Source organism: Uloborus diversus, chromosome 3, assembly GCF_026930045.1.
Source record: "Uloborus diversus isolate 005 chromosome 3, Udiv.v.3.1, whole genome shotgun sequence".
NCBI classification, from domain to species: Eukaryota; Metazoa; Arthropoda; class Arachnida; order Araneae; family Uloboridae; genus Uloborus; species Uloborus diversus.
The window spans coordinates 78,072,687-78,098,619 of NC_072733.1; the positions used below are offsets into that span (position 1 = coordinate 78,072,687).

Sequence of the window (25,933 nt, forward strand, 5' to 3'; positions counted from 1 at the left end):
TAAAATATGACAACGTATATAAAGTACAAATTCAAAATGAAAAAAGGTTAAAAAACCAGCAAACAGCTGTTTCGGCACTCTAAAATACAAGTGCCATCATCAGTGCAAATAAAAACGAAGACAGGTTCAACCCGACTAAAACACAGTCGAGGCGAACATTGGAATGAGAGACGAGTTGTAAAAGATATGAGAGCAGTACCGGAAACGATGACGTCAGGGTTACGTCAGAACTACAGAGAACAGTTGCACTCAGGAGAAAACGTCACGGACAAAAAATAAATCAAATAACAGACTTCCAAACATTAGGAAAAGGGGGAGTGCTAGACAAATCATTGACGATTAAATTAGCATTTTTCCATATGTAATATGACTCCCAAAAATCTAAATCATGAATGGACGAACACTCGTGAATAACTTTGGCGGAAGAAAAAATAAAATTATGGCCACAAGACCAACAATGTTGAGCAATTGCTCAACAATTTTATTTTTTCTTCCGCCAAAGTTATTCACGAGTGTTCGTCCATTCATGATTTAGATTTTTGGGAGTCATATTACATATGGAAAAATGCTAATTTAATCGTCAATGATTTGTCTAGCACTCCCCCTTTTCCTAATGTTTGGAAGTCTGTTATTTGATTTATTTTTTGTCCGTGACGTTTTCTCCTGAGTGCAACTGTCCTCTGTAGTTCTGACGTAACCCTGACGTCATCGTTTCCGGTACTGCTCTCATATCTTTTACAACTCGTCTCTCATTCCAATGTTCGCCTCGACTGTGTTTTAGTCGGGTTGAACCTGTCTTCGTTTTTATTTGCACTGATGATGGCACTTGTATTTTAGAGTGCCGAAACAGCTGTTTGCTGGTTTTTTAACCTTTTTTCATTTTGAATTTGTACTTTATATACGTTGTCATATTTTATTCACTATGCAGTACAAAGTTTTCGACTACTTTTTATGTAACCAGTAATATTATTACATTGTAGACCTTCTGTTTACTTAGAAAAACACTTTTTTTGCAAGTCTTTAAAAAGATACTTCCAATTTAAAGAATCATTAAAAAAGAAAAAAGGTGAGCAAAGCAAAATGAATACTCTGCTGAATGTGCATTTAACGCAGGAATCCAAGCTTAAAAATTAAGATAATAGAAATACAGTCTTAACAAAAGAGAACGCCTCTATTTTTTAGAAAATACATCTCCACCTATTATTAAAGTGAAGTAATGGCTGCTCGCTGGAAAACATTTGAAGATGTTACGTGCTACAGTGACAATAAGTGCTGCTACCATATATTTCAGAAAATGCAAGAATAATCATTTAGAAATTCAAACATATGCGGTGATATCTGGAATTAAAATGCATTCTGCAATAACGTTCGAATTTTTTTTTTTCAATATTACATTTTAATTCAAAAGGATGCAAAACACTATTCGTCCGATGAATCAGTAAACCTTAAAAAATAATATGCCATTGAAACGTACTAGGAGTTTCTTATGACGATAACTAGTATATATGCAGAATACTAGAGTTCGGTGAAACTATCAACTTGCATAAAGTTTATTTTTTTATTTTTTTATTTTTTTTTTAAGAGAGATATTTAGGATTTAATTAGCCCAAAAGAATGTTATTCAGTTTGTAAAAGCATTTTTTTTTTTAATTTTTTTTTTCACATCAAATTGGGTTAATTGAACTGAATTTTTCCATTCTATTTCTTACACTAATATGGAAAAAAAGTAAAGAAAGAACCATAATACAACACAAAGAAAGTTCCTAAAAAGTGTAAAAGTAATGTAAGAGATTAATTACAAAAAGTTTTTTATACCCATTTATTGCTTGTTATTCGATGGTTACGTTAGTCACGTTATGTTAGTCACACACAGTTTTTCGTAAAAGTACCATTAAGGGCCAAAAACGATTCATCTGTAATAAATCTGCAGTACATTTTCAAAAATAGATTGTTTGCCTCTTACAAATATATCGGCCAATTTTTAAAGCCTGTGTAAGTTTTAGAAAAATTTGCCTCGTAACATAAGCATTGTTTCTCAGGGTTGCAAAAATGTTACGTTAGTCACGATGCCTTTTTTGGTAAAAAAAACACCTGCCAGCGCTTATTTTGCTTCAAATTCTTGGTAGAAATGAAAAATAGTCACCTTGTACATTTTAAATCTGCATATTAAACCAAAACACATTTATTTTTACTCCCGGTGTAAGTAAAAAGAGTTTGAAAATCAACTGCGAATGTTACGTTAGTCACTATGGAATGACCCACTACTATTTATAGGGGTAAACCATTCCTCGCAATCTTATCCCGTTCCGCGGCTAGTTGAGGAAAAATTGCTTTCTTGAGCTCAACATTTCCGATTTCATTAAAATTATGCAGGAATGACACATCTGACGAAATACGTAATCTTGTCAATTTTTTTATTTCTATTTTGAATATTATTTGAAATATAGGCCTATAAAAAAACTCAAAATGTGGGGCGGGGGGGATTATAAGTATCTTCTTACAAATAACTAACTTCTCTTCTAATAGTAGCATGAAAATTCAAAAAACATTGGCATAGAATGCGTCATTGAAATTTTTAGGGGGATGGTTTCAGGGGGGTTTAATTTTAGTTTTTGAGTGGTGTGATTCTTGAAAGGGGGGGGGGGGTTGAGTTGCTTTATGGCTTTTAAGTGGGATGGGCATCTCATCCTAAAATGTATGTTCGTCTTTTCTTTATCGGCGAAGCAAGTGATTGCTTCAGGAAAGCGAGGTTAGAAATAACGTTTCACGAAACATTCAAAACCACAATTACTTACCTACAATCCAACAGTCAGTTAATATTTAAAATTCCCATACCGAGCGGAATAATTCATGTTAAAAAAATAGAACTTACAAATTTTGTATGCTTGATATAATGCTTTTTTCTTTTTTTAAGCTTTCCACACATTCCTTTTGCTTCCTTTCTTTCTAAATTATTATTTAAATGAATAAGGGAAGCTACTGTAAATTCAAAATTTAGAGATATTATTTTAATTATATCTCTAAATATAATTAAAATAATATCTCTATCTATCTATAGTCCCGGCAGCAGAAGTGACGCAAATGAAAAATCATCAATTCCTACAAAATAAATAAATAAATAAATAAATAAATAAATAAATAAAAATAAATAAATAAATAAATAAATAAATAAATAAATAAATAAAAAATAAAAATAAAAACATATGTACGATATTGGTTTTGAATCAAGATGTATCTCAAGAAGCTAAGGATCTTGGGATACAGCAGTAAACTTTCGACTTCAATTTCTTAGTATAGCGGGGCCTCTCTATGTAATTTCTTTACTCTATGGCTTCACGTTACAAATTAAAAAAAAATTAATTTGAATTTTGACCTCTTGAATTCAAATTATGTTTTTCGCAATCACGAGTGTGTGTGTATATGTAGGCATGCGTGTTTATGTCTGAGAGCAGGTATGAGTGTGTGGGCAGTTGTGTGTATGAGTATTTGTGTGTATGGGTTGGAATGTGTATGTGTGTAGGCATATGTGTTTGTGTCTGTGTGCAGGCATGAGTCATGAGTGTGCGGGTAGTTGTGTGTAGGTGTGTGTGTGTATGTGTAGGTGTCTGTATATATGCGTGTGTGTGTATGTGGTTGAGTGTGTGTATGTGTTTGTGTATGTGTGTGTAGGTGTATGTATGTGTGTGTAGGTGTTTGTGCGTATGTGTACGTGCGTGTATGTATGCGTGTAAGTGTAGGATATTGACGCAACCTGGAGACGTTTTTCGCTAGAGGAGCAGCATCGTGAGGCGGCCGGTCGACGGTGATGCTGCAGAGGGTGCTGGCGGGAAAATAAAATGATAGCACATCAAAACAGTCAAATGAAAGCCATAAGCAATCGTGTTTTCTCAAAAAAAAAAAAAAAAAAAAATTGTGAATGTGCATTGCATATTGTAAGTGATTAATTCTTTCCGTTTCAGTGTTCTAGTAGTAAAGTTTACTCCTATTGTTTTAGTTCCGTTTCATCCGTTAGTGTTTTCAGAACGATATTAGGGGAGACCGGGGATAGTTGCCGAACTTTTTAAGTTTAATTTTTTTAAAGGTAGTAAATAAAGTAGAAAATTTTTCTTTCATTGCTTGGATAATCTGTATGGTGTCAGCAATTTGCTCACCAAGAACCACTTCACTTCGAAAAGCTTCCCGCCAAACAGGATAAACAATTTAAAGGATCTATCCATATTTCTGAGGAGTTGAAGATGGGAGGAGGTTCTAACGGAAGTAGGTGTGATGAAAGAGGAGAAGAGGGAGGATGATAGTTTGGCAGATACTTGGCGGGCAAACTAGATATCATAACTTTTTAAGGCTGAGGGTTTTTGGATTTAGGATGTGTGAAGGCCTTCTTTTTTGTGCTGAAAAGTTAAGGGTTTTATTGGCAGGGAAATTTTTACAACAGAGTTGTTTTTGATGAGATATCACATCTTTTTGCATTGATATTATGTACACGCAACTATTTACAAAATATTACAGTTCGTAACTTTAAGCAGATGGGAAATAAAAGCAAAGGATTCCTATTATACTGTTTGTATTAAGCACGTTGTGGGGGGGGGGGGGAGGACGTGACCTTATAAATGTGTTAACCACTTATGAGGGTTGCGTGACCTTATGTCAGTCTTCAAAGGAGGGTGCAGAGCCTGAAAGTTTGAGAACTCCTGTTCCACACCACTAACTAAAATGATATCACATCTGCTAAAGTAGAAATTTGATAATTGGAAAAGACCAGGGTTTAACCAGATTTTTTTTGGGGGGGGGAGGGGGGGGGAGTTTTGAAAACTTTCAAAACATGAGAGTTTGGACTCTCCCCCTTTCCCCCTTGGTTCAAAACGGTTTCTGTATCAACTGTGTTTGTTACCATGAACAAAACAGCTTATAAAATTCATGACCGATAAAGATAGCGACTTATTGATCGATATGATTGACACTTGACTGGTCTATGTTCATTAGAATGAAACTTCAACATACATACAACATACGGAGCATAAAATTAAGATTAGTTTTGGAAGTAACTTCATCTCAAAACAATGTAAGTAAAAGTCCGTTTACGTAAAAGATTAGCAATCAAAGTCGCATCTAAAACAAAATTTATCATAAAAAACTATGGTACTTCGTTGTGAACGAACTAGAGTTAAATGAATTATGTAAGCTCGTCCGTATTTTCAAAGTTTTTCGGTGGGAGAAGGGCATACGATTTGAATTCAATGCATTTTATAGGAAAAAAGCATCAAAATATATAATTGCAGTATTTTTTTAGAAAACCAGAGAGGTCAATTGTCCCCCCCCCCCTCCCGTGATTGCCCAAATGACGGGTTTGTATGCAGGTTTATTGAAATTGTGAAATGGGGGGAGGGTGTCATGAAGATAATATTACAGCTTTCAACAAGAATATTAGTAAACGATGAATAAACTGAAATGGAATTTGTAGCTAAGTAATGCAATTTTGAAAAAAGTCAGCATCATTTTAAGCAAGCAATAAATATTGATTTCCTAGAATAGAAAACCCAAGAAATTAAAATTTTCTTTATAGAAGCAGTAATAAGAAGTGGTACCAATATTTGAAATAATTAACCTTAATAAAATACAGGCTTCTTGAACCTTTGGTGAAGCAAATAGTTTAGCATATTGAGCAACAGAAAGAAAAACCACAGGTTTAACTCATTGAAATAACTTGAGCTAACGGAACTATTGTAGTATCGTTATCTTAATACCTTACAAGTAGAATTTTTATTGCCGACTGAATACTAATTGAAATCAAATCATTTGTTTTATCAATTTTATCAACGTAAGATAGTTTCATAAGAACAATGATATATCGCCATTTGGTAATGACATGTTGAGTATTAGAACTTATTTTTCTAAACGCAATGACGGACTGAATTTACAGCACCTGTTTTCGAGAATTCTAAATTAAAAGCAGCATTAGAAGCAATAAAATGACTATAGATTAGGGGGGGGAAGGGGGGTAAAGCCCCGCGTGGGGTAAAAACCCGCACCGATATTTTAACTTGATCACCTTGGAGTAAGAAATTTACTTCTAGGTGGTGGGTTTGTCCTATGGAAACCTATTGATCAATGAAATTTGGTCCTGACTAGGCACTCCAGAGACGAGAAAGGGGGATGAGTCTGTTTTTTACTACTTTGATCTAACTTTTCTAATATATTATTCGAACATTGTAAAATGTAGAATTTGAAAAGAAGAATCAATGAATTACATGTTAATATTGGTGCTTCACCTTCGCGTGAAAACAGTTATTCTAGTGGTTGATTAAAAGCAACATGAGGCGTTTTTCAGAAAGTGACAAAATGGGGAAAATCCCCGCAGTTGTTTTGGGGTAAAATCCCGCATCTCCAAAAAGTCAAGGATTTTCTCTACTCGGCTTAAAATTGTCTCTTTTTTGAAATATTATTAATATCTTCGTTTACATGTGTTTTGTGCAGCTTATTCATCTTAAAAAAAATAATTGTTGGTGAACATTTACTCATGAAGTTTTAATTTGGATAAGATTTGTTAGGTAAAATCTTACATTCATTTCAATTCAAACGTGCTTTCATTAATGTAATAATTTCTTCTTTTTTTTTTTTTTGAACATTTACGTACGTTTAATTTTTTGTTCTAGTACCTTCAGAAGAAAAACAATTCAGAACCATGGTAAATGTCGAGCCTAATGAAACACGTACCTTAATTGCAGGCTTCTCTTCGTTCTGTATGATAGACATTAAAGTTAGGTAAAAAAAATATCGATTGAAGACATCTCTGAAAAATGGAACAAAAGCTTGGGACTTCGAAGAAGAAACAAATTTCCCTATAATTTCGAGGGAAACTGTAGAGAATAACTCGAAACTTATCCCTGCACAATGTGGCCAAGATAACTTCAATATGACTAGAAGGAGGAGGTTATAAGAGGATTTTTCTTACATAAAACACCTAGAAGCCTGCAAATGTACTGAACACAGGAAGAGTCATTGGAAATGAAGACGTTATAAATAAATTGTCGTAACCTCGGCAGGACACGGTTCCATCCACGATGCAATAACATTTTTAGAAAACTGAACCTAGTGTACTGTTAACTTAAAGCACCGGGTACTAGATATTCAATTAAATTATAGCTTCAGGCATTTAAATTATTTTTTATAATGCGACTGTCCTTTTTTCCCGGGTTATTAATCCTCCTTTTGTAAACCAATGGTTCAAGGAGGTTTTTCAAGTGTTTTTATCAAACAGTCACCCTTTTCATTCACATTCATATTGAATGGGGTAAAGATCCGCATTGCGGGGTTTTACCCCATTTTGTGGGGCAAAACCCCGCAAGTGTGTTTTCACGCTAAATTGTAATTTTCTCAATTATTACTAATCAGACGTAGCTAAAATTTGGAAGGATTATAGGTAACAAAACCACGCAATGACTCTAATTTGAAAAAATGGGAAAATATGCCATTTATTGACCATGGTGGTATAAAAACTGAAAATCGCGGGGCTTTACCCTCACCTACCCTATTTGTCGAACAAAAGATAAGGCAGAAAATTAAAAAAAAATTTTATAAGAAATAACACACGTTAAAAAAGGAATTTTTACTCAACACTGCTACGTTGTCGCTGTATTTCGATACTTTATTTTAATTACTATTTGATGAACTTAACTGTTATTGGATGATAATTGGGAGTAGGTAAATGAATGTGTGTGTGGGAATGCATCAAATGTGATTTTGAGTTATACTATTTATAAGTAGTTTTATGTCCTTGTGGTCAACTACCGGAGACTGGCCGACTACTGGAGCACTTACCCTGCTTTAAATTCCCTATTTTAAATGCGTCAGAAGATCTATGCACATAGCCACACTTGATTCGCTTACGCTTCAGCGTTAGGGGAAATTAGTGATTTTCAAACTTTATTTACTCCGGTCCATGATGTCCCTGGGGGTTGAAATTTTGTAGATGTCCTCAATGGGTCCTTAAGAATACGTATACAAAAAATCATTATCACAGCCCACTGGGGGACTGTTACAGAGGGGAAGGGGTATGTATGCAACTGTACTCGACGTCAAATCGTAAATACAGTAAAATTCCTCTAATGCGGACACTAACGGGACAAAATATTTTGTCCGCAATTGAGAGGTGTCCGCAGAACAGGGGTTTAATAATGTTATTTGCATTGGAACTGGGGAATTAAAGATTGTCCGCATAAGAAGGGTGTCCGCCTTTGAGGGGTGTCCGTTAGGAGGGGTTTTACAGCATCACAAATTTGCCACATCGCGGATATCACAAATTTGCCACAGCGACTGCGCATGAACGCGAACTTAGCTAATTTCAAAAGTCTTGCTTAAGTTAATTGTAAAAATTTTGTCTGTTAACAAATTACTGCAAAACACGGATATCCACACACATATTTCACATATTTTCAATTCATAAAGTGTTACGTTTGTAAAATAGGCATTAATTTAGAAAATAAGCAAACCAATAAATAAGTGCTGTTTTTCGCTTTCAGTTATAAAGTTAAGATGTATCATATTCATATACGTACAGTTTCATATAATATGTCACGCAAAATATTCGAATGTTTAACCCCAGTTTCACTGACATTTAAGAATTCTTCCTCCTGAAATATATCAAAACTGAAAAACAGGAAGGAAGGAAATTTCGTATCAACGAAACTGGGGGGGGGGGGGGGGGGGGACTGTATTCTAATCTCATTCATTAATTTGTTTCTATGCTTAAGTATGAACAAACAACATAGAATCTTAAAACAGAAAACCCAATGAGCTTAGTCCGCGCGCATGCGCGGACTAAGCTCATGGGCGTCTTCATAAGCATGTTGGGCGTCTGACTAATCAGTGATATAACTTCGCATGAAGTCACAGTCCTGAAAAATGTGTGAATTGCAGGGAAACACACCAGTTCTTTTGAAACCATTCATTATATTTATGGGGCTTGCTTGTGGAAAAGCGACTGTTACCACCGTTGGTACGTTGTAAATCATCATTGGCAATTCTGGATTATTCACCGTCCAAGAATCACAGGCGGAACTACCTGAATTTTTCATTGAGCCATGTAGACTCTTATCAAGAGGTAGCAATTTATGGTTACAATGTGGTGGGAAAGAGAGTAGTGTTATTATTATTTTTCATTATTTTTAGTAGTGAAGTAGTTTCCTTACAAAAATCAAGCACTTCTACTGACGTGAGAGTCGTAAATGTCTAGTAAGAGAATCAGAGGTTTTTCTTTGAACATCTAGTGGTTTTAGCAAAATCAGTTAAGAAATCTGGAAACATTTCAGCTGTCATCTATCCACTAGGGAATGCACCATACATGCAGCATTACATCTGGTGCGGTTTTCCCGTTGTTGTTTTTTCTCTTGTATTTTCTCATTTCCGGAAAAAAGAGCATGTATGTTGGCAATTGTGTAAGCATGTCTATAAGAAATGATAAGCTCAAGAATAGTGTAACTAATGCAATTATTTCATTAAATTGACAATTTAAAAAATTTCAATTTCAATTGTTAAATGTTTTGACTCTAAAAACTTAACGTGGGGCAAGTATGCGAATTCGCACACTTACCCCGAAAAAAGTTCGCCTACTAGCCCCAACTCGCCGTATTGAAATCAAGTTACACTGGTTCAAAAATAATTTCATAAAATAACCCGAATAAGACGTCATTTGTTGCGTAGAAGCATGGGCTATTCAATATTAATAAGTTTTGGTAAATTACTCTACTATTATCCGTTTTATAAGAAAATAACTAAGGATGAAAAAATTACTTAACACTGCGGAAAAACAACTTTCTCTCGTACAACACGTTTGGTTTGGTAGATTTCACTGAAAATACACTGACAGTAGCGAGGCATCTACATTGTTACGTAACAGCTCACTCAGAACTGTCAAACCAAAACGAAAATATTTAACATTCGCAAACTTACCCCTTCTCAAATTAGCCCCGGTCTCCCCTACATTGTTTTGTAAATTCAAAATATAATCGTTTCTCGATAACTTGAAGCCTTAAAACTCGAATATTCCTTTTTCTCGAAGCTTTCTTTGGGTTCCAAACTCTTGAGCTGGTAATGGGAACTTCCCATAACTCAAACTACCAATGACTCGAAGGTTTTAGCTTTTCCGTTGGGTTTTCGAGTTATTGAGAGTAGACTGTATTTCGAGGTTCGGTCGGTTGATTTGTATCACTTTACCTAAAATTTTCAAAAATTTAGATTTGTGAAACACACAAAATTATAATTCAATTAATTAAAAATACTACAACTGCCGAATATTCTCACCTTCTTTTCAATGCTCATAATTTGCAACTGAAGCAAAATCGGCAACTAAATTATTAGGTCATTTGTATTGATTTTCGAAACTGAACTGCTACGAAGTGAAAACTTGGCAACATAAGGAACACATTCTGTGAGGTCCGTTAGTTCCATAACGATTGCGTAGGCGTCATCCTTGTTTGAAGATGATACTGTGAAAAAAGAAGGGAAAAAAAAAGCTCATCAAAGTTGAATGACCTTAAAAATTTCTCTCCAGCAGACTTACAAACGAGACGTGACTGGTTACAACTAGTCTTATTTGTCAGGTGGAATGTTGTTAAAGTATATTTAGCGGGATGTCTTTCACATTCCCCGCTGTGTTGGAACTGAAACTTAGGTATTTCCGCTTACCTCATACATATTGCACGCTATGGAAAATAAAAACATATAAGCTTCTCATTCTTTGTATCTTTTTATAAGATTAGATTTCGATGAAATTTATATTTTTGGACTTATTTTTCATAAATTTAGTTACATTGTTGAAAATAGTTATTGATGTTTTCACAAATTCTTCTTCTTCAAAAAAAAAAAGCTTTTAAAATTCTTTTATTTGGTTACTATCAACAGTGACTATCACATAACATTTTTCTGTCTTGTAATTTAGGTTTGCATTGATGAACTGGTCTTACAGTAAGCGTACGTGGTTTTCCAGTAAACTGATTTTCAGTTTAACTTGCCTTCGATTGTTTAAGCAGAGGTGACTGCTCAGTACTAGTATAGTTGTACAGATATAAAGTATAGTACACACAAATATAGTATAATAGACACAAAAGAAATGACACAAATATAGTTGAGACAGTGTAAAACATTCAACTCCGTTTGATATCCGTTCTTAATTGTCCTGATTCATGCTAGCGTCTCTTCGTAAATATGAGAAAGTTCAATTTTATTTGGATTCAAAAGTGGCACAGCAGTCATTTTAGAAATTAATTTAACCTGTGTAAGTTCTGCTGTTCTGCTTCCATTGACAGATAGTGTAGAATTTATGAATTTGTTTTCACTCCTTATCATAAAAAGTCAAATTTTTGCGTTTTGTCTTTTCGGTTGCAGGTTACGACAAGAGCAAAATTAATCTCTACTGACTTAAATATAAATACAACTACTCTATGTGTAATAATAATAATAGTAATAAAATACGTTGAGAGCTAATAGCTTGCAGGGCTGCTGTGAAATTTGTATGCTAATCCAACGAATCTCAATTGGATCTCTAAAGAAACTAAAATGAACCATCCTTTCCTTTTTTTTTTTTTTGCCTAAATGTTCAGCAAAGGTGGACTGGTGTTTTTAAAATGAAAGACGATGAAATCGAGTTTCAAAAAATAGCCTAAATGACAAAAACTTCAGTTGAGGATTTCTGAGAAAGCTATGAAAGGAAGTGCTAAATAGCATTCTGAGCACTTTTTATTTTGTACAATGTCCAGTAAAATGATACTAGTAACTAAAACCCATGTAGTAACAATTCAACCCATATATAAAAGAAAAGAATTTTTTATCCGCTGAAAAAAGTGTAACACACAAACTGAACAGCATGAAATTTCGTTTCTGAAAAGGGCCAATGATTTAAAGCTTTTACGAATCATGAAATTGACCACTTTTATTGCACCTCAAGCAAGATCAGCAAAAGTCCTTTTTACTTCCTTTTACAAAAAAGGAAGTATTGTATTCGCGAAAAAATTTTCACTCAAAAATCGCCCTTAATTTCCATTTTGCTCACCCCCAAATGAATGTTGAGTTTTTTTTTCGATTCGACCACATGCGGAAAAGTGCCTAAGAATGTATAGACACGCGAAATATCCATTTTGACCATCACCGAGGTAATTACAACGACTTTTCTCGTGACGTCTGTATGTATGTGCGTATGTGTGTATGTGCGTATGTGCGTATGTATCTCGCATAACTCAAAAATGGTATGTCCTAGAAAGTTGAAATTTGGTACATAGACTCGTAGTGGGGTCTAGTTGTGCACCTCCCCTTTTGGTTGCTTTCGGATGTTCCTAAGGGGGTCTTTTGCACCTTTTTGGGGGGAAATCATTGTTAATTTCGATGTAAACTCAAGTGGCGTTATAATTTGTCGGACACTTGGCGATATATCGCCAGTCTTTTAGTCGCCAAGTTTTGTCGCCAACTTGGCGACAAATTTGGCGGAGTTTTTTTTTTTTTGGTTTCAATTTGGCCATTGTTGGTGATATTTAGAGAATAAATATTGAATCACATTAAAATAGCGAATAATGGGGAAATGACATTAAATTGGAGTAAAAGGAAGTCATGTGATTCACACATCAGCTCGTTTTATTTGCACCCACCGAAGTGTGATAAGTGTAATGAAAGGCGAGAAGTACAAATGCTCAGCCAAGAAACAAGTAAAGAGTTAGCTACAGATTAAACATTATTATACGAGTTTTAAACATAACGCTATGGGCTCAGATAAGAAGCCTGGTATGCAAAAGTTACGTTTCTCAAAAAGTGTTATCAAAACTACTTTTCACATTAATTTGTTCAAGGATGTGAGAGCAAGGGCGCACCCTCCTAAATATCACGAAGATCCTCTCCAAAAAAAAAAAAAAAAAAAACCCTCAAAACACCTCCCCCTGAAAATTTCAATGGCGTACCCTGCGACATTCCCTTTCTAGGAGGGCACCCCTGATTTATTTTTCACGGAAACGAAAGGTGCGGGCGTTGAGCAGGGATACTTTGAGTATGCACTTACCTGGGGCGGCAAATTTTGGGGAGTGGCAAAAATTCAGTGAAGATATTAGATTTAATCACATTTTCAAGTATAAAATCCAGTTCAATTTAAGCACACAAGACTGTAGTACATAGTTACGTATTGAATGTTCTATTTGTTATTTATATTCATATGTTTTTACATGAAACATGTATTTCACCAGATAGTGAAAGGAAAGCAGGCAGAAAGTCATCTTGGGGGGAAAATATAATGTGAAATCGGAATGAGAAAGCGATAGGAAGAGACGGCATTACCTGTCATGCTTCGCGTGGCATTTCAACAAATCCACCCTTGTATGCGTGTTATCAGAGCAGTTAATATTTTGTGAGGGTATAGGAGAAAAATAATACGTAATATTGTATTTCTGACAAATTAAAGCCTTTGAAATTAAGGATTGAAACCAGGTTTTTAAACATTGAGTTTTATTTTTTGAAACGATCTTTTTTTTTTCTTCTAGTTTCTATGCTCCATATTGTTGATTTCTCTCTCTAAGTTTCTGAAAATTTTTGGCATGAAATTCTTTCTACCTTTCCAAACTTGTAATCGTACTATTATGCGAAATAAACTCTAAGATATCGTAATATTTTGAAAGTTATACCGTATTGAATAAGGCAATCATCAACAAATAAATTATCTATGCGATAAGAAAAGGGTTCAATTGTAATATTAAAAAAATTAAAGATACGGTTGAAAGTTGTAAGATTTAAAAAATATATATATACTAGCTGACCCAGCCACGCGTTGCTGTGGCAAAGAAGTTGGATTAAAATAAACTTGAACTCATTACTTTGATAGAATCAAATAAATATTTTTAATACAGCTTAAAATAGTATAGCCGATTTTATAACATATGAGATTGATAATGGGCGTTATTCAATGTAAAAACGATTCCTAAATGTTCCTGGAAAATTATGGGCAGCTGATGTGGCCAATTTCTGCCAGTATCATGTCAAGCCAAAACCCGGAAAGTTTTCCGATAAAAGTTAATAACCTTCCTGAAATCATCTCGGAAGCCTCTTGAAAAATTCGAAGATCTTCCCGTTTGAAGTTAGTCGTGTTTCTGGAAATTTAGTGTAAACTTAGGAAGGGATACAAAAAAAAGCTTAGCACCTTTCTGATTTATTAAGGAACTTCTATAAGCAGTAATGCAAACATAGCCAAAGCTTAGCCAGAACTGCAAGCAATTATCGAAAATTTTTACTCAGTAACGTTTCGGATTTGTTTTTTTTTTAACCGTGCAGGCTGAAGTTAGTACTTATTGAATTCAATAAGTACTAACTAAATTTTCTATGGAAAAAGCACTATACTTACGCTTAGTAAATTTTGTAAGCATAACTTCCGCAAAAAAAAAAAAAAAAAGTAACTTAAAAGTGATAGTAAATATCGAAACTGATTGTAAAATAACCGAATGTAGAAACTAAGGGTAAACCACCATACACTTTTAGATTCTACACTACATTTTATTCACATTAGCTTTCTCTATAGTTTGTAATCAATAACTTCTTTACAAAATACACTAACTAAATTAAAAACGTATAAAAATTAAATTTTTTCAATGAAGTAGATAACATTGACTTCGAACTATTGTTTCTATTATTTGAAAACTGAAAACTGTCTAAGCACTAAGTTGTGCACAATGTTCTTGATCAACCAGATTTTTTGCTAATACGAAAAGTATGATAACTTTCCACGTGTGAGTAGGCAATATTTCGTTGCCCATAAGAGAAATATTTATGTTTCAAGTACAAACCGAAAAAAGACATTTTTTGTTCTTTAAATCTATTTATGGTCTTTGCAAAAGCTAAACGAATCAAAAATTGAAGCCTTTCAAATGTGTTTGAAAATTATGACGCTAATAATGGATTACGTGGCAACACAAACATTTCTCATTTAAACTTTTCCGACAAATATTGTTGACTTTTAATGTAGAAACGTGTACCGTTGCGCAATTTAGGTGGGTTTAAATCGCGAAAAAGAATAAATTGTTGAACCAATTTTCAACCGGAAATCGTGTAGACGCATTCCTGGTGTATCCAGGGAATTTAAAAATTCATTTGGAGTGTTTACTGCTTTGTTTTCATCGACAACTGTATAGGCTTGTTCAGCATCAATGGGGAGCTTTTTTTTAAAGCCGTCAGTAATGGCTCATTATTCGCAATAATTGTAGCTAAGACAGAGTCATTGCTCTGTTGTTATACGTTCCAAATCAGTGTTAACTAAGTCGGTGGCCCAACTATCAAGTGACGGCATATCATAATAATTAAGTGGCAAATTTGAAATTGAAACGCAAAAACCTTCAGTTAAAACTAAAGCTTCATATTCATCTCTGGTGTAAAATATGGATTTGGACATTTGTGTGTTTGTTAAACATTATGAAATACGTCTTCAAACGTGAAAGTAATATAGTTTCTCCTTAAAAAATAATGATTGTGTTGGATAGTATGTCGTCAAAATTGTTTTAAACAGTTGACGAATACTGTTTCTCCTTATGTAAACCTGCATTAGAAAGTGTCAAAAGTGTCAACTCCCAATGACTTTGTGTTACCAATAAATACAATTTGCGACATGCATCAGGATATGTATTTGACAGTCGACAATTGACGATCCATAAATATTCCAGTCTGTTCGGGAATGTTTACCGAAAACAAAACTGCTACAAAACCAACGCGATTACAGAGGCAATTATGATTTTTAAAAAATTAAATTTATCTGGAAATAGACTCTCAATTAGTTCACTTTTCGTCTCAACGACAGTGCAGAAATTGTCTGGCTATTTGTTGTACTGTATATTTTGATACAGTTCAATTTCACCGTTTCCAATACTCAGCAATTGCTTAGAAAATACTTATGCGATTAGATTATTTTGCGTTTATACTCGCATGTTCATGGCCAATCGCATTATCTCGTCATTACGCTATAAAAAACGTTTTTTGTAAACATGCGTTGATTTCATCGGAATAACTGGTAATGTCTGCCGGAAGTTCCCAGACAGTATTCAGAAAATTTCGCCTAAAAGTTTATCGTTGCCATTCAAATCTTGCATAATCCTATGATGTGCTTCGAATGAATGCTTTTACTCATGAGCCATAGTACACTTATCCCAAATTATAATTTCACTCTCTTGCAACACTACAGCCACACCACGTCTTTTTTTCTTTATTGTACACATTGCGTTTTGTGTGTTATGAATATCTAATAGGCAACTTTAAAGCTGAATGTGCTGTTCGTGTACCATCTAAAAAAAGTAGCAGCAATGCCTGACGATGCAGTTGTCACTGCAATTTTCTGTTGCGAATGTATCTTTGCAAGAATTAATGATATTAAAAATTTCCTGGGGAACAAAATAAAGAAAATAATTGTTTTTCGCTTAAACTCATTAACTTTCCTGAAATAAACCTGGAATATTTTTGAAGAATTCAGAAGTCTTCTTGGTTAAAAAGGCAGTTATGATTCTGGCACCTACAGAGAAACCTAACGCAAGATTAATATAATAGCCCGGAACCTTCCTGCTTTTCTAAGAAAGCTCTCAAAGCATTAATACACGCATAGCCAACGCGAAGACAGACTCTCAAGCAAGTAGATCGAATGTAGTTCCTCTGCAACTCTTGCCAAGCTTCGTGATCCAGATAACTTTTCGCACTCATTGGGTGTTGAGTCAATCTGGACAAACCGCAATCACTCCGAAACCGATACACCTATTAAATACGTTTAGTTAATCTTGATACTGGCGGAGAAAAATACTTTCCACAACGGTGTGAAATCTGCAATTTGTAGCAATTCAAGGAAACGTTTTGAAAAATATAGTTGATTTTCTCAGGAAGTAAATAATAACCTGTAATATCCCGAAACGTTATATGGAAAATCTAAGCAATATCTCTGAGTTTTTTTTATCATGGTGTTTTTAGCAGTAAGTCATACGATGTTAGAGTTATATGGATTAATTAACTTACACCGCCATCTATTAAGAATTTTTAGAACTAAACAATTAATTCACACTATTATTGCATAATTAATATGAAATTTGCAGTAAAAATTATAAAAACTATCCTATCTTTTAAGTTGGACCAAATGACACATAGATATGAAATTTGAGAAAAATCGGTTGAGTAGTTTTGGAGTTTACCGAGAACAAACATCGTGACACGAGATTTTTATATATGTTACGGCCAAAGCCCGAAATTCGGCCAGATCGCGAATTGGCTGGCCAATTCGCGTATTGGCCAAGAGGTTTGGCCAAAGTCCGAAATACTTACAATTAATATTGTATTTTCTACTTTGGCTGGCCATTTCGCGAACTGGCCGAGAATCCTTGGCCAAAGCATGAAATGATTATGGTAGATTTAAGATTGACAGGTAGACGACACATCTGTCACTTTCAGTGTAACGGCGCCGCGCGAAAGTGGTAGAAACTAGTAAGGAGGGTTCCCCAGGGTCGCCGAGAGCCAAATCGAGCCCTTTGTCAATTTCCGAATAGGCTGACATGATGGCATCTCGTCGGGCTTGGAGGGTGCTTATGCTACCCTGTGAAGGCCCCGCTGATAGTTATTCAAAACTTCGACCTTGTTTTTTTTTGGCGTTAGTTCTTCGTCTGAGCTATGAGTATGTATTTCTAGTATTTTCACTTCAATATGTGAATACTTTCAGTTGAAATTATATGCGATATCTGATAAGGGGTCATTCAAGTATTGTGTAAGCATTTCTTGGTCATTTTGTAGCTCCCCCCCCCCCATCTTGTGAGAAAAACGAAGCATACGCTATACCCCTCCCCCGATATTTTCGATTTTCATTAAATCCATTTTTTCCGAGCCTGCTCAAAAGTTGGGGAGCCCCCCCCCCCCCATTCGTCACCTCTGCCTCACACTACATTTATTTTTCAGGTAGACCATGCAACGCCGGACAACGCAGCTAGTTAATAAATAAATAAATATAAAATAAATTTAAAAAATAAAATAAAGTGAAAAGTTTTGCTTTACATTCAATATTGCGTTAGAATTTGCCTCTACGAAACCAATTTCAGAGACATTTCGTTAAAACACAACGTCACGTATATTTAAATGTTTTGGGTTGGAGCTCTTTCATCGGCAAAAAGTAAAGCGCGCTTTCCCCTTCTTTCATTAAGGTCTTCAATTATAACAATGATAGTTTCATTTATAATGCATGCAAAAAAATCTTTTCATTTACAGGTAATAACTCTACACGCACGTGACCTGCAAGTCGAATTCGCCAGACTTCAATCTGTGGCCGAGCCTGACCTTGACAACAGTAGCACCTCATCATGGAAGACTAATGTGTCAACAGCACCAGAAAAGCAACTTGTTTTCATACATTCCACTCGGGCAATGTTCCCGAAGAGACATTACATTCTGGACATCACCTTCACGGGCCTTATCAATAATCTGTCAGTCGGCCTGTATCGTAGCAGTTACAAGTCGGAGCGAGGAAATACCAGGCACGCCTTTCTTCTTTATTTTTCTCTGCTCGAAAGATATTTGATTCTTTGTTTCTTTCTCACTCACTTACGAAATAAAAAGATCACATTCTTTAGTTCAATTAATTGTTTCTTCGCGAATCCATAATTTGTGTCAGAGAGGGAATCATCGCCAAAATTTACGGAAAAAGGCATAAAATATCGACTAAACTTCACGATCAATAATGTAAATAAAAAGGTACCTCAGAAAATGAAAATCGTGGATAATCCGAAAAGAGCTTAAAATGTATGGAAATAAAGTAAAAATTCTTGCTTAAAAACGATTGTATTGGACTTAAAAAGTGATACAAATAGTGAAAATATCTGCAGTGCGTATATACAAGATTAATTGTATTTTATGTACCCATAGGCGGATCCAGAGGGGGGCCATGGGGGCCATGTCCCCCCCCCGAGAAAATTTCAATAATAGTTAACTCCCCTTTTTTGAGCAAAAATGTAAAAAACTTCCCTTATGATGCATACAAAGTCTAACAATAAGGAAACAATGAGAGGGGGGTCATCGCTACCCTGAAAAAATTTCATATATAGTTAAAAACCTTTTTCAGAGCTGAATATTAAAAAAGTCCTTATTATTCCTCAAAGTCTAACATGAATATAAAAAACAACGCAGATGAGCCATAAAACAACACTCAGGAAGTTTCAAGTAATAGTTTTTAAGCCTCTTTCCTCGCTTAAATTGAAAAAAAAAAAAATCTTTGTAATTCAATGTGAAGTGTAACATGAATGGAAATAATGCCTGAGGGAGGATATGACCACTTCACGAAATTTTTTAAAATATCAAGTGTATACGAAATATTTGAATTCATTTAGCATTTATGACCGCTGTGTCTCCCACAAAGCTAGCAAGAACAGGCGGATGATTTCCGGTCTCTTTGGAAGGTACGCATATTTTTTGCTGTTAATGGCAGATAAAAAAATAACCACGATTTTGAAATCAAGAGAAAATTTCTGTCTAGTTTCATATGTAATTCCATATAAAAATATGGTATTTTGAGAAATAAATAGATTCACACACCCAAACAAGCAATTATCTCGCTGCTGGATAAGACGAAAACTATTTTTTCAGTCCCTGATTTTAAGAAATGGTAAGTTATTTTAGTAATTAACACCTACACAGATTAACTATATTGTATGCAATATTAAGTTGAAACTAAAGGAAAGTCCAATTAGAGAAAAAAACATAAGCGCAATTAGATCCGATGATTTTGTATGATATAACGCTTTTGTGTTGTTCTTTTTCATATTTTAAATGTGTTTTATTTCAAAAATTTAGTTTTTCTAATTTTCAAACTAAAAGTGAATTTTGCTTACAAATTTACGTTGCAAAAAAACCTACGCTTATGTACATTGGAAATAAAAGCAGCTCTTAGCTTAAGCTTCAAAGAAATTTGTACAGAAAATTTTAAAGAAACACTTTTTATGTCTATAATATTTTTAAAATATTTTTTTACTAGCCTGTCAATAGATATACTACCTGTTTCAATATTCCATCCGAACAGGCAAACGAAAATTTGTTAATAATATTTTTCATTCTTTTTTTAATTTGGGACCCTCCAAACCACTCCTTTTGTTAATATTACCAAAGATCGTCTACAAACTGCGTTTAAAAAAGTAACTTGTAGAAGTTTCCAGGGGAGGGTTCCCCACCTCTCCTTTTCGCCAACATCGTTCAAGATCGGCCTAAATTTTGTTTTAAGCGCCTGAGTTTCAAAATGTTTCCGGGAATAATTCCCCCTCTAACGTCATTGAAAGTTTTTAAAAATTACGTTTTTGGAGCTTCAATTTCAAAAAATTGCTGGTCCTCTAATAGTTACTCATGAAATCATGGATTGCCTACATTTGCAATTTAAAGAGTTCAATTTTGAAAAAGATTTGCGAGAGGAGCTCAGAATCTCTTCAAGCCCTAACCTTACCAAAGATAGTCTAGAATGCGTTTTTAAGTCTATAAATTTAAAACAATTCCTGGGATGGGCCTTTTAATCTCTCCTATCCTTAACATCACTAAAAAATTGTCTAAACAGCCTTTTTAGAGCTACAATATCGAACCATTTCCGCGGGAGCGCTCCAAACCTCTTCTTCCTTACCATTACCAGAGATAATTAGAATGCATCTTTTAAGACTAAATTACTCGAAGAAAAATTTCTTTGTGTGGGCCCTCGAATCTCTCCTCCACGTATCATTACGAAAAGATCGTATTAAAACTGCGTTTTTAGCTCTACAGTTGCAAAAAAAGAACCCCCCGCACCTCCCCTCTTCTTAACACTATTGGAGATAATGTTTGCGTTTTCAAGGTTTTAATTTCGAAAAATTGTCGGGGGAGGGGCTCGCAATGTTACAACGTTGCGGTAAGCCGTATATATATGCAACCCCGAAAATAATTCATTTTCATTCAAATGAATAAAATTCATTTCCAAGATTACAAATCAGAAAAATTTCCTTTGATGGGCCCTCAAATCTCTCCTCTCTTTAACATCAAAGATAGTCTAAAACTGCATTCCTAGAGTTACAATTTCGAAAAATATGCAGGGGAGCGCCACCGAACCTCTTCTCCCCTAACATTACCATAGATCGTTTAAAATGCGTTTTTAAGACTACAAATTCAAAACATTTTCCGGGGGAGAAACCCCCGGACCCTCTTTAATTCGGAGTTAATATTATACTTACGGTTGGTTCATATCGGACTCCTCTTAAAACAGAACTCCTGTACAGTCGCCTTAGAAACTAACAGTACTGATTACAGGAATACCACTTTGAGGCGACGATATATGCACACGTTTGTTAAGAAAAGAGGAATATTATTGGAAACGTTACAGTCTTTATGTTCAATTTGTGTCGCCTAGTGAAAATTCCTAAAAAATGCTCTGGTTAAAAGGTGGGCTCTATATTGATATTTGTAAAATTATAAAACTTCCAAAGCATCATATTTTTCCAAATGGACCCCTCCGAAAATTCTGTCTGGATCCGCCCCTGTATGTACCGAAGCACTTAAAAACAATAAAGGAAAAGTAGGGGAATGTGGGGCAAAGTGAAATGGTTGGCTGAGTTTTTTCAAAATGAACGAATTGGAAATTTGTTTTGAAAATTACAGTGCACAAAGAAAGAACATTGTATTTTACAATAAAACTTGTGTTGAAACAGTATTTTTTATTTTGGCAGCAAATTTGAGTTTTCCAAAAAAAAGTGGAAATTTTTTGCCTGTTTTTTCCATGGGGCAAAGTGAAAAATAAGATATTTTTCTAATGAAATAATTTTATTTCAATTATAAAACATATTTTTGAACAAACGAATCAGTAATTAAAAGGTTGAATAAATAAATGAATATATAATAAAGCAATATATAAAACAAATACTTAAATGAATAAATCAATTAATAAATGAAGAAAAATAAATGAGCGAGTAAAAGAATGAATGAATAAGAGAATGCAGAATGAATGAATAAATAAGTGTATAACTAAATGAAAGAATGTAAATGAGTTAATTAATAAATGAAAACGTATGTGATTTATATTAAATGGTTGAATGAGTAAGTGAAACAAACTATTTCACTTTCCCCCATCCACTTTGCCCTGCATATACTTGACTAATTGTACAATTTATTTAAAATACAAATAAGTCTATTATTAACTAAATTCATACTTCATTGAACATTAGGAGGTCTTAATTAATACTTAAAATGTTAATAACTAGAACTTTATCATTTTATAGTAACAAAAATAATTTTTGACTTACAACAAAATATTACAATACGGAATACCAATTTTTTAAAAATTGCCTGTATTACCAAATGCTTTAATCTAAGGCGCTATTTTTTTCTTGACTGGACTAGATTACATATGGTACAACATATTTAAAATAATACCAGATAGGTGGAACTAAAAGCATAGTAAATATTCGACCATTTCACTTTGCCCCATGTTCCCCTACTTGCAAAAACACTCATTAATTAACACTCCTAAATTACACCTCACTCTTCTATACGAAAAAAGAAAAAGAAGCAACGAACTTTAATGGGGTTCGGGACACAAAAATCGTCAAATTTAGCAACTTTTTTTTATTATTATTTAAAAAATTCTCCGCTTTTTCCTGCTTAAAAGGACGTTTGAATCTTCCGTGCATGCATTTAACTATTATTATATTTAATTTTAAGCTTTAAACGCGTTTTTCTCCATGATGCATTTTTTACGAATTTTTTGCATTCAAACTTTTATAAGTCAAGAACTCATAAGGATCAAGTAATGAAAATTTGGAGCATATCATTTTCAAACAGTTAACTTTAATTTTTATTCGGCAAATTAAAAAAAAAATAATTTGAATTTTGACATCTCGAATTCAAATTATGTTTTTCGCAATCACGAGTGTGTGTATGTAGGCGTGTGTGTTTGTGCGTAGGGGTATGTGTATGTGTGTGTAGGCATGTGTGTTTATGTCTGTGTGCTGGCATAAGTGTGTGGGTAGTTGTGTATATGAATGTGTGTGGGTGTGTGTATGTGTGTAGGTGTATGTGTGTGTTTGTGTGTGTGCGTGTGTGTAGGTGTATGTGTGTGTTTGTGTGTGTGCATGCGTGTGTGTGTAGGTGTATGTGTGTGTTTGTGTGTGTGCATGCGTGTGTGTGTAGGTGTATGTGTGTGTTTGTGTGTGTGCATGCGTGTGTGTGTAGGTGTATGTGTGTGTTTGTGTGTGTGCGTGCGTGTGTATGTAGTTGTGTATGTATGCGCGTGTGTGTAGACATGGATGCAACCTCGAGACTGCTTTCGCTATAGGAGCAGCATCGTGAGGACTCGGTGAACGGTGATGCTGCAGAGGGTGGCGGTGGGAAAATAAAATCAAAGGACATCAAAACAGTCAAGTGAGAACAATAAGCAATCGTGGTTGCTCAAAAAAAATTAACTTGAATTCTGAAATTTTGAATTCAAATTATGTTTTTCGCAATCACGAGTTGCGACAAGGACCCTGCTCATTGGGGGCTATTGTTTCTAGAAACGGTTCCTGTCCCTCCTCCTGAGCGGTTACTTGTGTATAGTAGTGTGTGTGTAGGTTCGCGTGCGTGCATGTGTAAGCTTGTGTGTGTGCGTAGACCTGTGTGTATGCACGTAGGCATGTGTGTATGCACGTAGTCGTGTGTGTGTGTATGAGCATGCTTTTGTGTAGGACATGGACGCCATCGACCAGTAGAAACTGAATCCAGGAGGCAGTGCTCAGAGCAGCGCCTGCAGAGGACGGTGGGCGGTGCTATTGCAGGGGCTCCTGGTCCAAGCTGAAAAAGGCACGGACATCAAAAACGGTCAAATGAGAACAATAAGCAATCGTGATTGCTCAAAAACCGTTTACCTGCAAAAAATTTGATTAAAAAAAAGTATCTTTGAATATTTCGAAATTTTTTTCCAAATATTTTCTATTTTTTCTTGAATAAAAATTTTTTGAATTACCGAATAAAAATTAAAGCTTAGAAATTTGTTCGTAATTTTTTGAAAAAAAATTTTTAGAAAATTGACCAAGAATATTTCAAGTTTTAGTGATTTAAAGCAACCCCATTTTATTTAAAAAAATAAATAAATAAATAAAAATAATTTTTTAAAAATATTTATGTTTTGAATTTTGTTTATTAAATAAATGGACACTCAGAGTAAAAAATTTCAAAACTTTAAACAGCTTAATGAAATTTTTTAAATGTGTCCCGGACCCCCTTAGTTTTAGATTTTTAAAAAAATCAGTCATCTGTTTTTGTTTATTATGGAAAAAACAAATTTTCTAAATTCTTAAATGCATATTTTTAGCATTCGTTTTTTCAGTCGACTGAGCCCCATCTTGCTTCTATACATACTATAGTAGTCTGTTTACATGTTACCTGTTCATGAGCTATAGGCGCTTGTACCAAAGATATTTCACACGCAAAGATGTCCCAAAGATAGTTCACACGCAAAGATGTTCCACTCCGGTAGAAACGTATGTAACCTTCCTTTCGACCCCTGACGAGAAAGTGGTTCGACCAAGAAGCCGACATTAAGGAACAGGTTGGCGAGACAAGTTTGGGAAAAAGCGTGCTTGAATGATCGAAAAGGCACTAAATCGCCAATGCTGATGTCGCTGCATTTGCAATGCGAATCCGGAGGTGAAGATGTTTTCTCTCTTCTCTCCCCTCTGCGGAAGCGCTGAAAGGGAGGTAATTAAGCCTCATTTGTACGATGGTTCATTGCTAAAGGGTAGTAAAAAAGTCATTGTAGAATCGTCAAGGCGTAAGTTATTACGTTAGCGATACGTGATTTAAAAGAATTGGGGCGAAATTAGAATGGCGCAAAAGTATGAAACGAGTAAAAATTTTGAATCCTTAAAATAAATTAATTTTGCCGGAAAAAAAAACATGCGTTGTTTTTCACTTCGAATTTTTTTTTCTTTTTGTCCTTTTTTTAAATCACAATTTGCTTAACACCGGGGCCTGTCATCAGTCGGTGGACCCTGGTATCAGATATTATAAAGAAACCGCTTGTGAACCCCCCCCTCCCTTTCACTTATTCATTTTTACGCGACATTTTTACCTCTTACATATCCCCCCCCCCTCTCTTAATTCTAAAATGAGAGTACTAGTGGGTTGGTAAGATAACTTTATATCAAAAGTACTAAATAAACGATCAGCAAACTTCAACATATTAATTAATTAGCATACTAATTTACATCAGAACTAAACATCCGAAATCTAAATATTTTATTTCAGTTACTGGAAAAACCAAAACATACTTTTTCATTGTGTTCGTGTGTTTTTCACTGCGGATTTTTGCAGTCAAAATGTTCTAGACTTTTGATAAACGCTAAACACGTCTGTTATTTGTTCCCAAACGTGCTAAATACCCCTCATGTTGTTGTAAAACAATTGTTAGAAGATCTTCGAAAAAAAGTAATTCATCATTTAATTGAATTACCTTCTCAATCAATTTGGCCAGCCTGAAAAATTGAGACGGATGGACATTCTCCATATCCAATTCTAAGTTCCGCAGTACTTCTTAAAGCACGTGAATCAATTATATCACTGATATAGTAGAGATAAGCAATTTGCAATTATTCAAGATATATGCATTTTCTTAAAATCTGAGCTCCCGTTATGTGTGTGTATCTGTCTGTCGCACTCTAGCGCCAAAATGGACGGACAGCTTTATTTAAAAAAAAATTTTTAAAAAAATCGAAAGGGGAGTTGATCGGGAGTGTTTTTAGCTAGGTTGTGTTTTTGGATGACATTAATTAACGAAGATATTAGTTAAAAACCTCTGAAATGTTTTTCGCGATTTTTGCAGTGAGAACATAGTTAAAAAATTTTAAAATTTAATACCAAAATAAAGAGAAATTTTTTCCGCCTTCTGATAAAATGTGTTTGGAGCTTCTATCTTTCATAAAATTCGAAT

At 34.5% G+C, this 25,933-nt stretch overlaps 1 protein-coding gene across 1 annotated transcript in view; it reads left to right on the forward strand.

Moving 5' to 3' along the window:
* The window catches only part of LOC129218812 (thyrotropin-releasing hormone-degrading ectoenzyme-like), a 126,299-nt gene that overhangs the window by 5,254 nt on the left and 95,112 nt on the right, over positions 1-25,933 (forward strand). Inside the window, exon 2 of the mRNA XM_054853134.1 lies at positions 18,238-18,503. Coding sequence (XP_054709109.1) covers positions 18,238-18,503 — 266 coding nt within the window. The remainder of the gene's footprint in view (positions 1-18,237; positions 18,504-25,933) is intronic.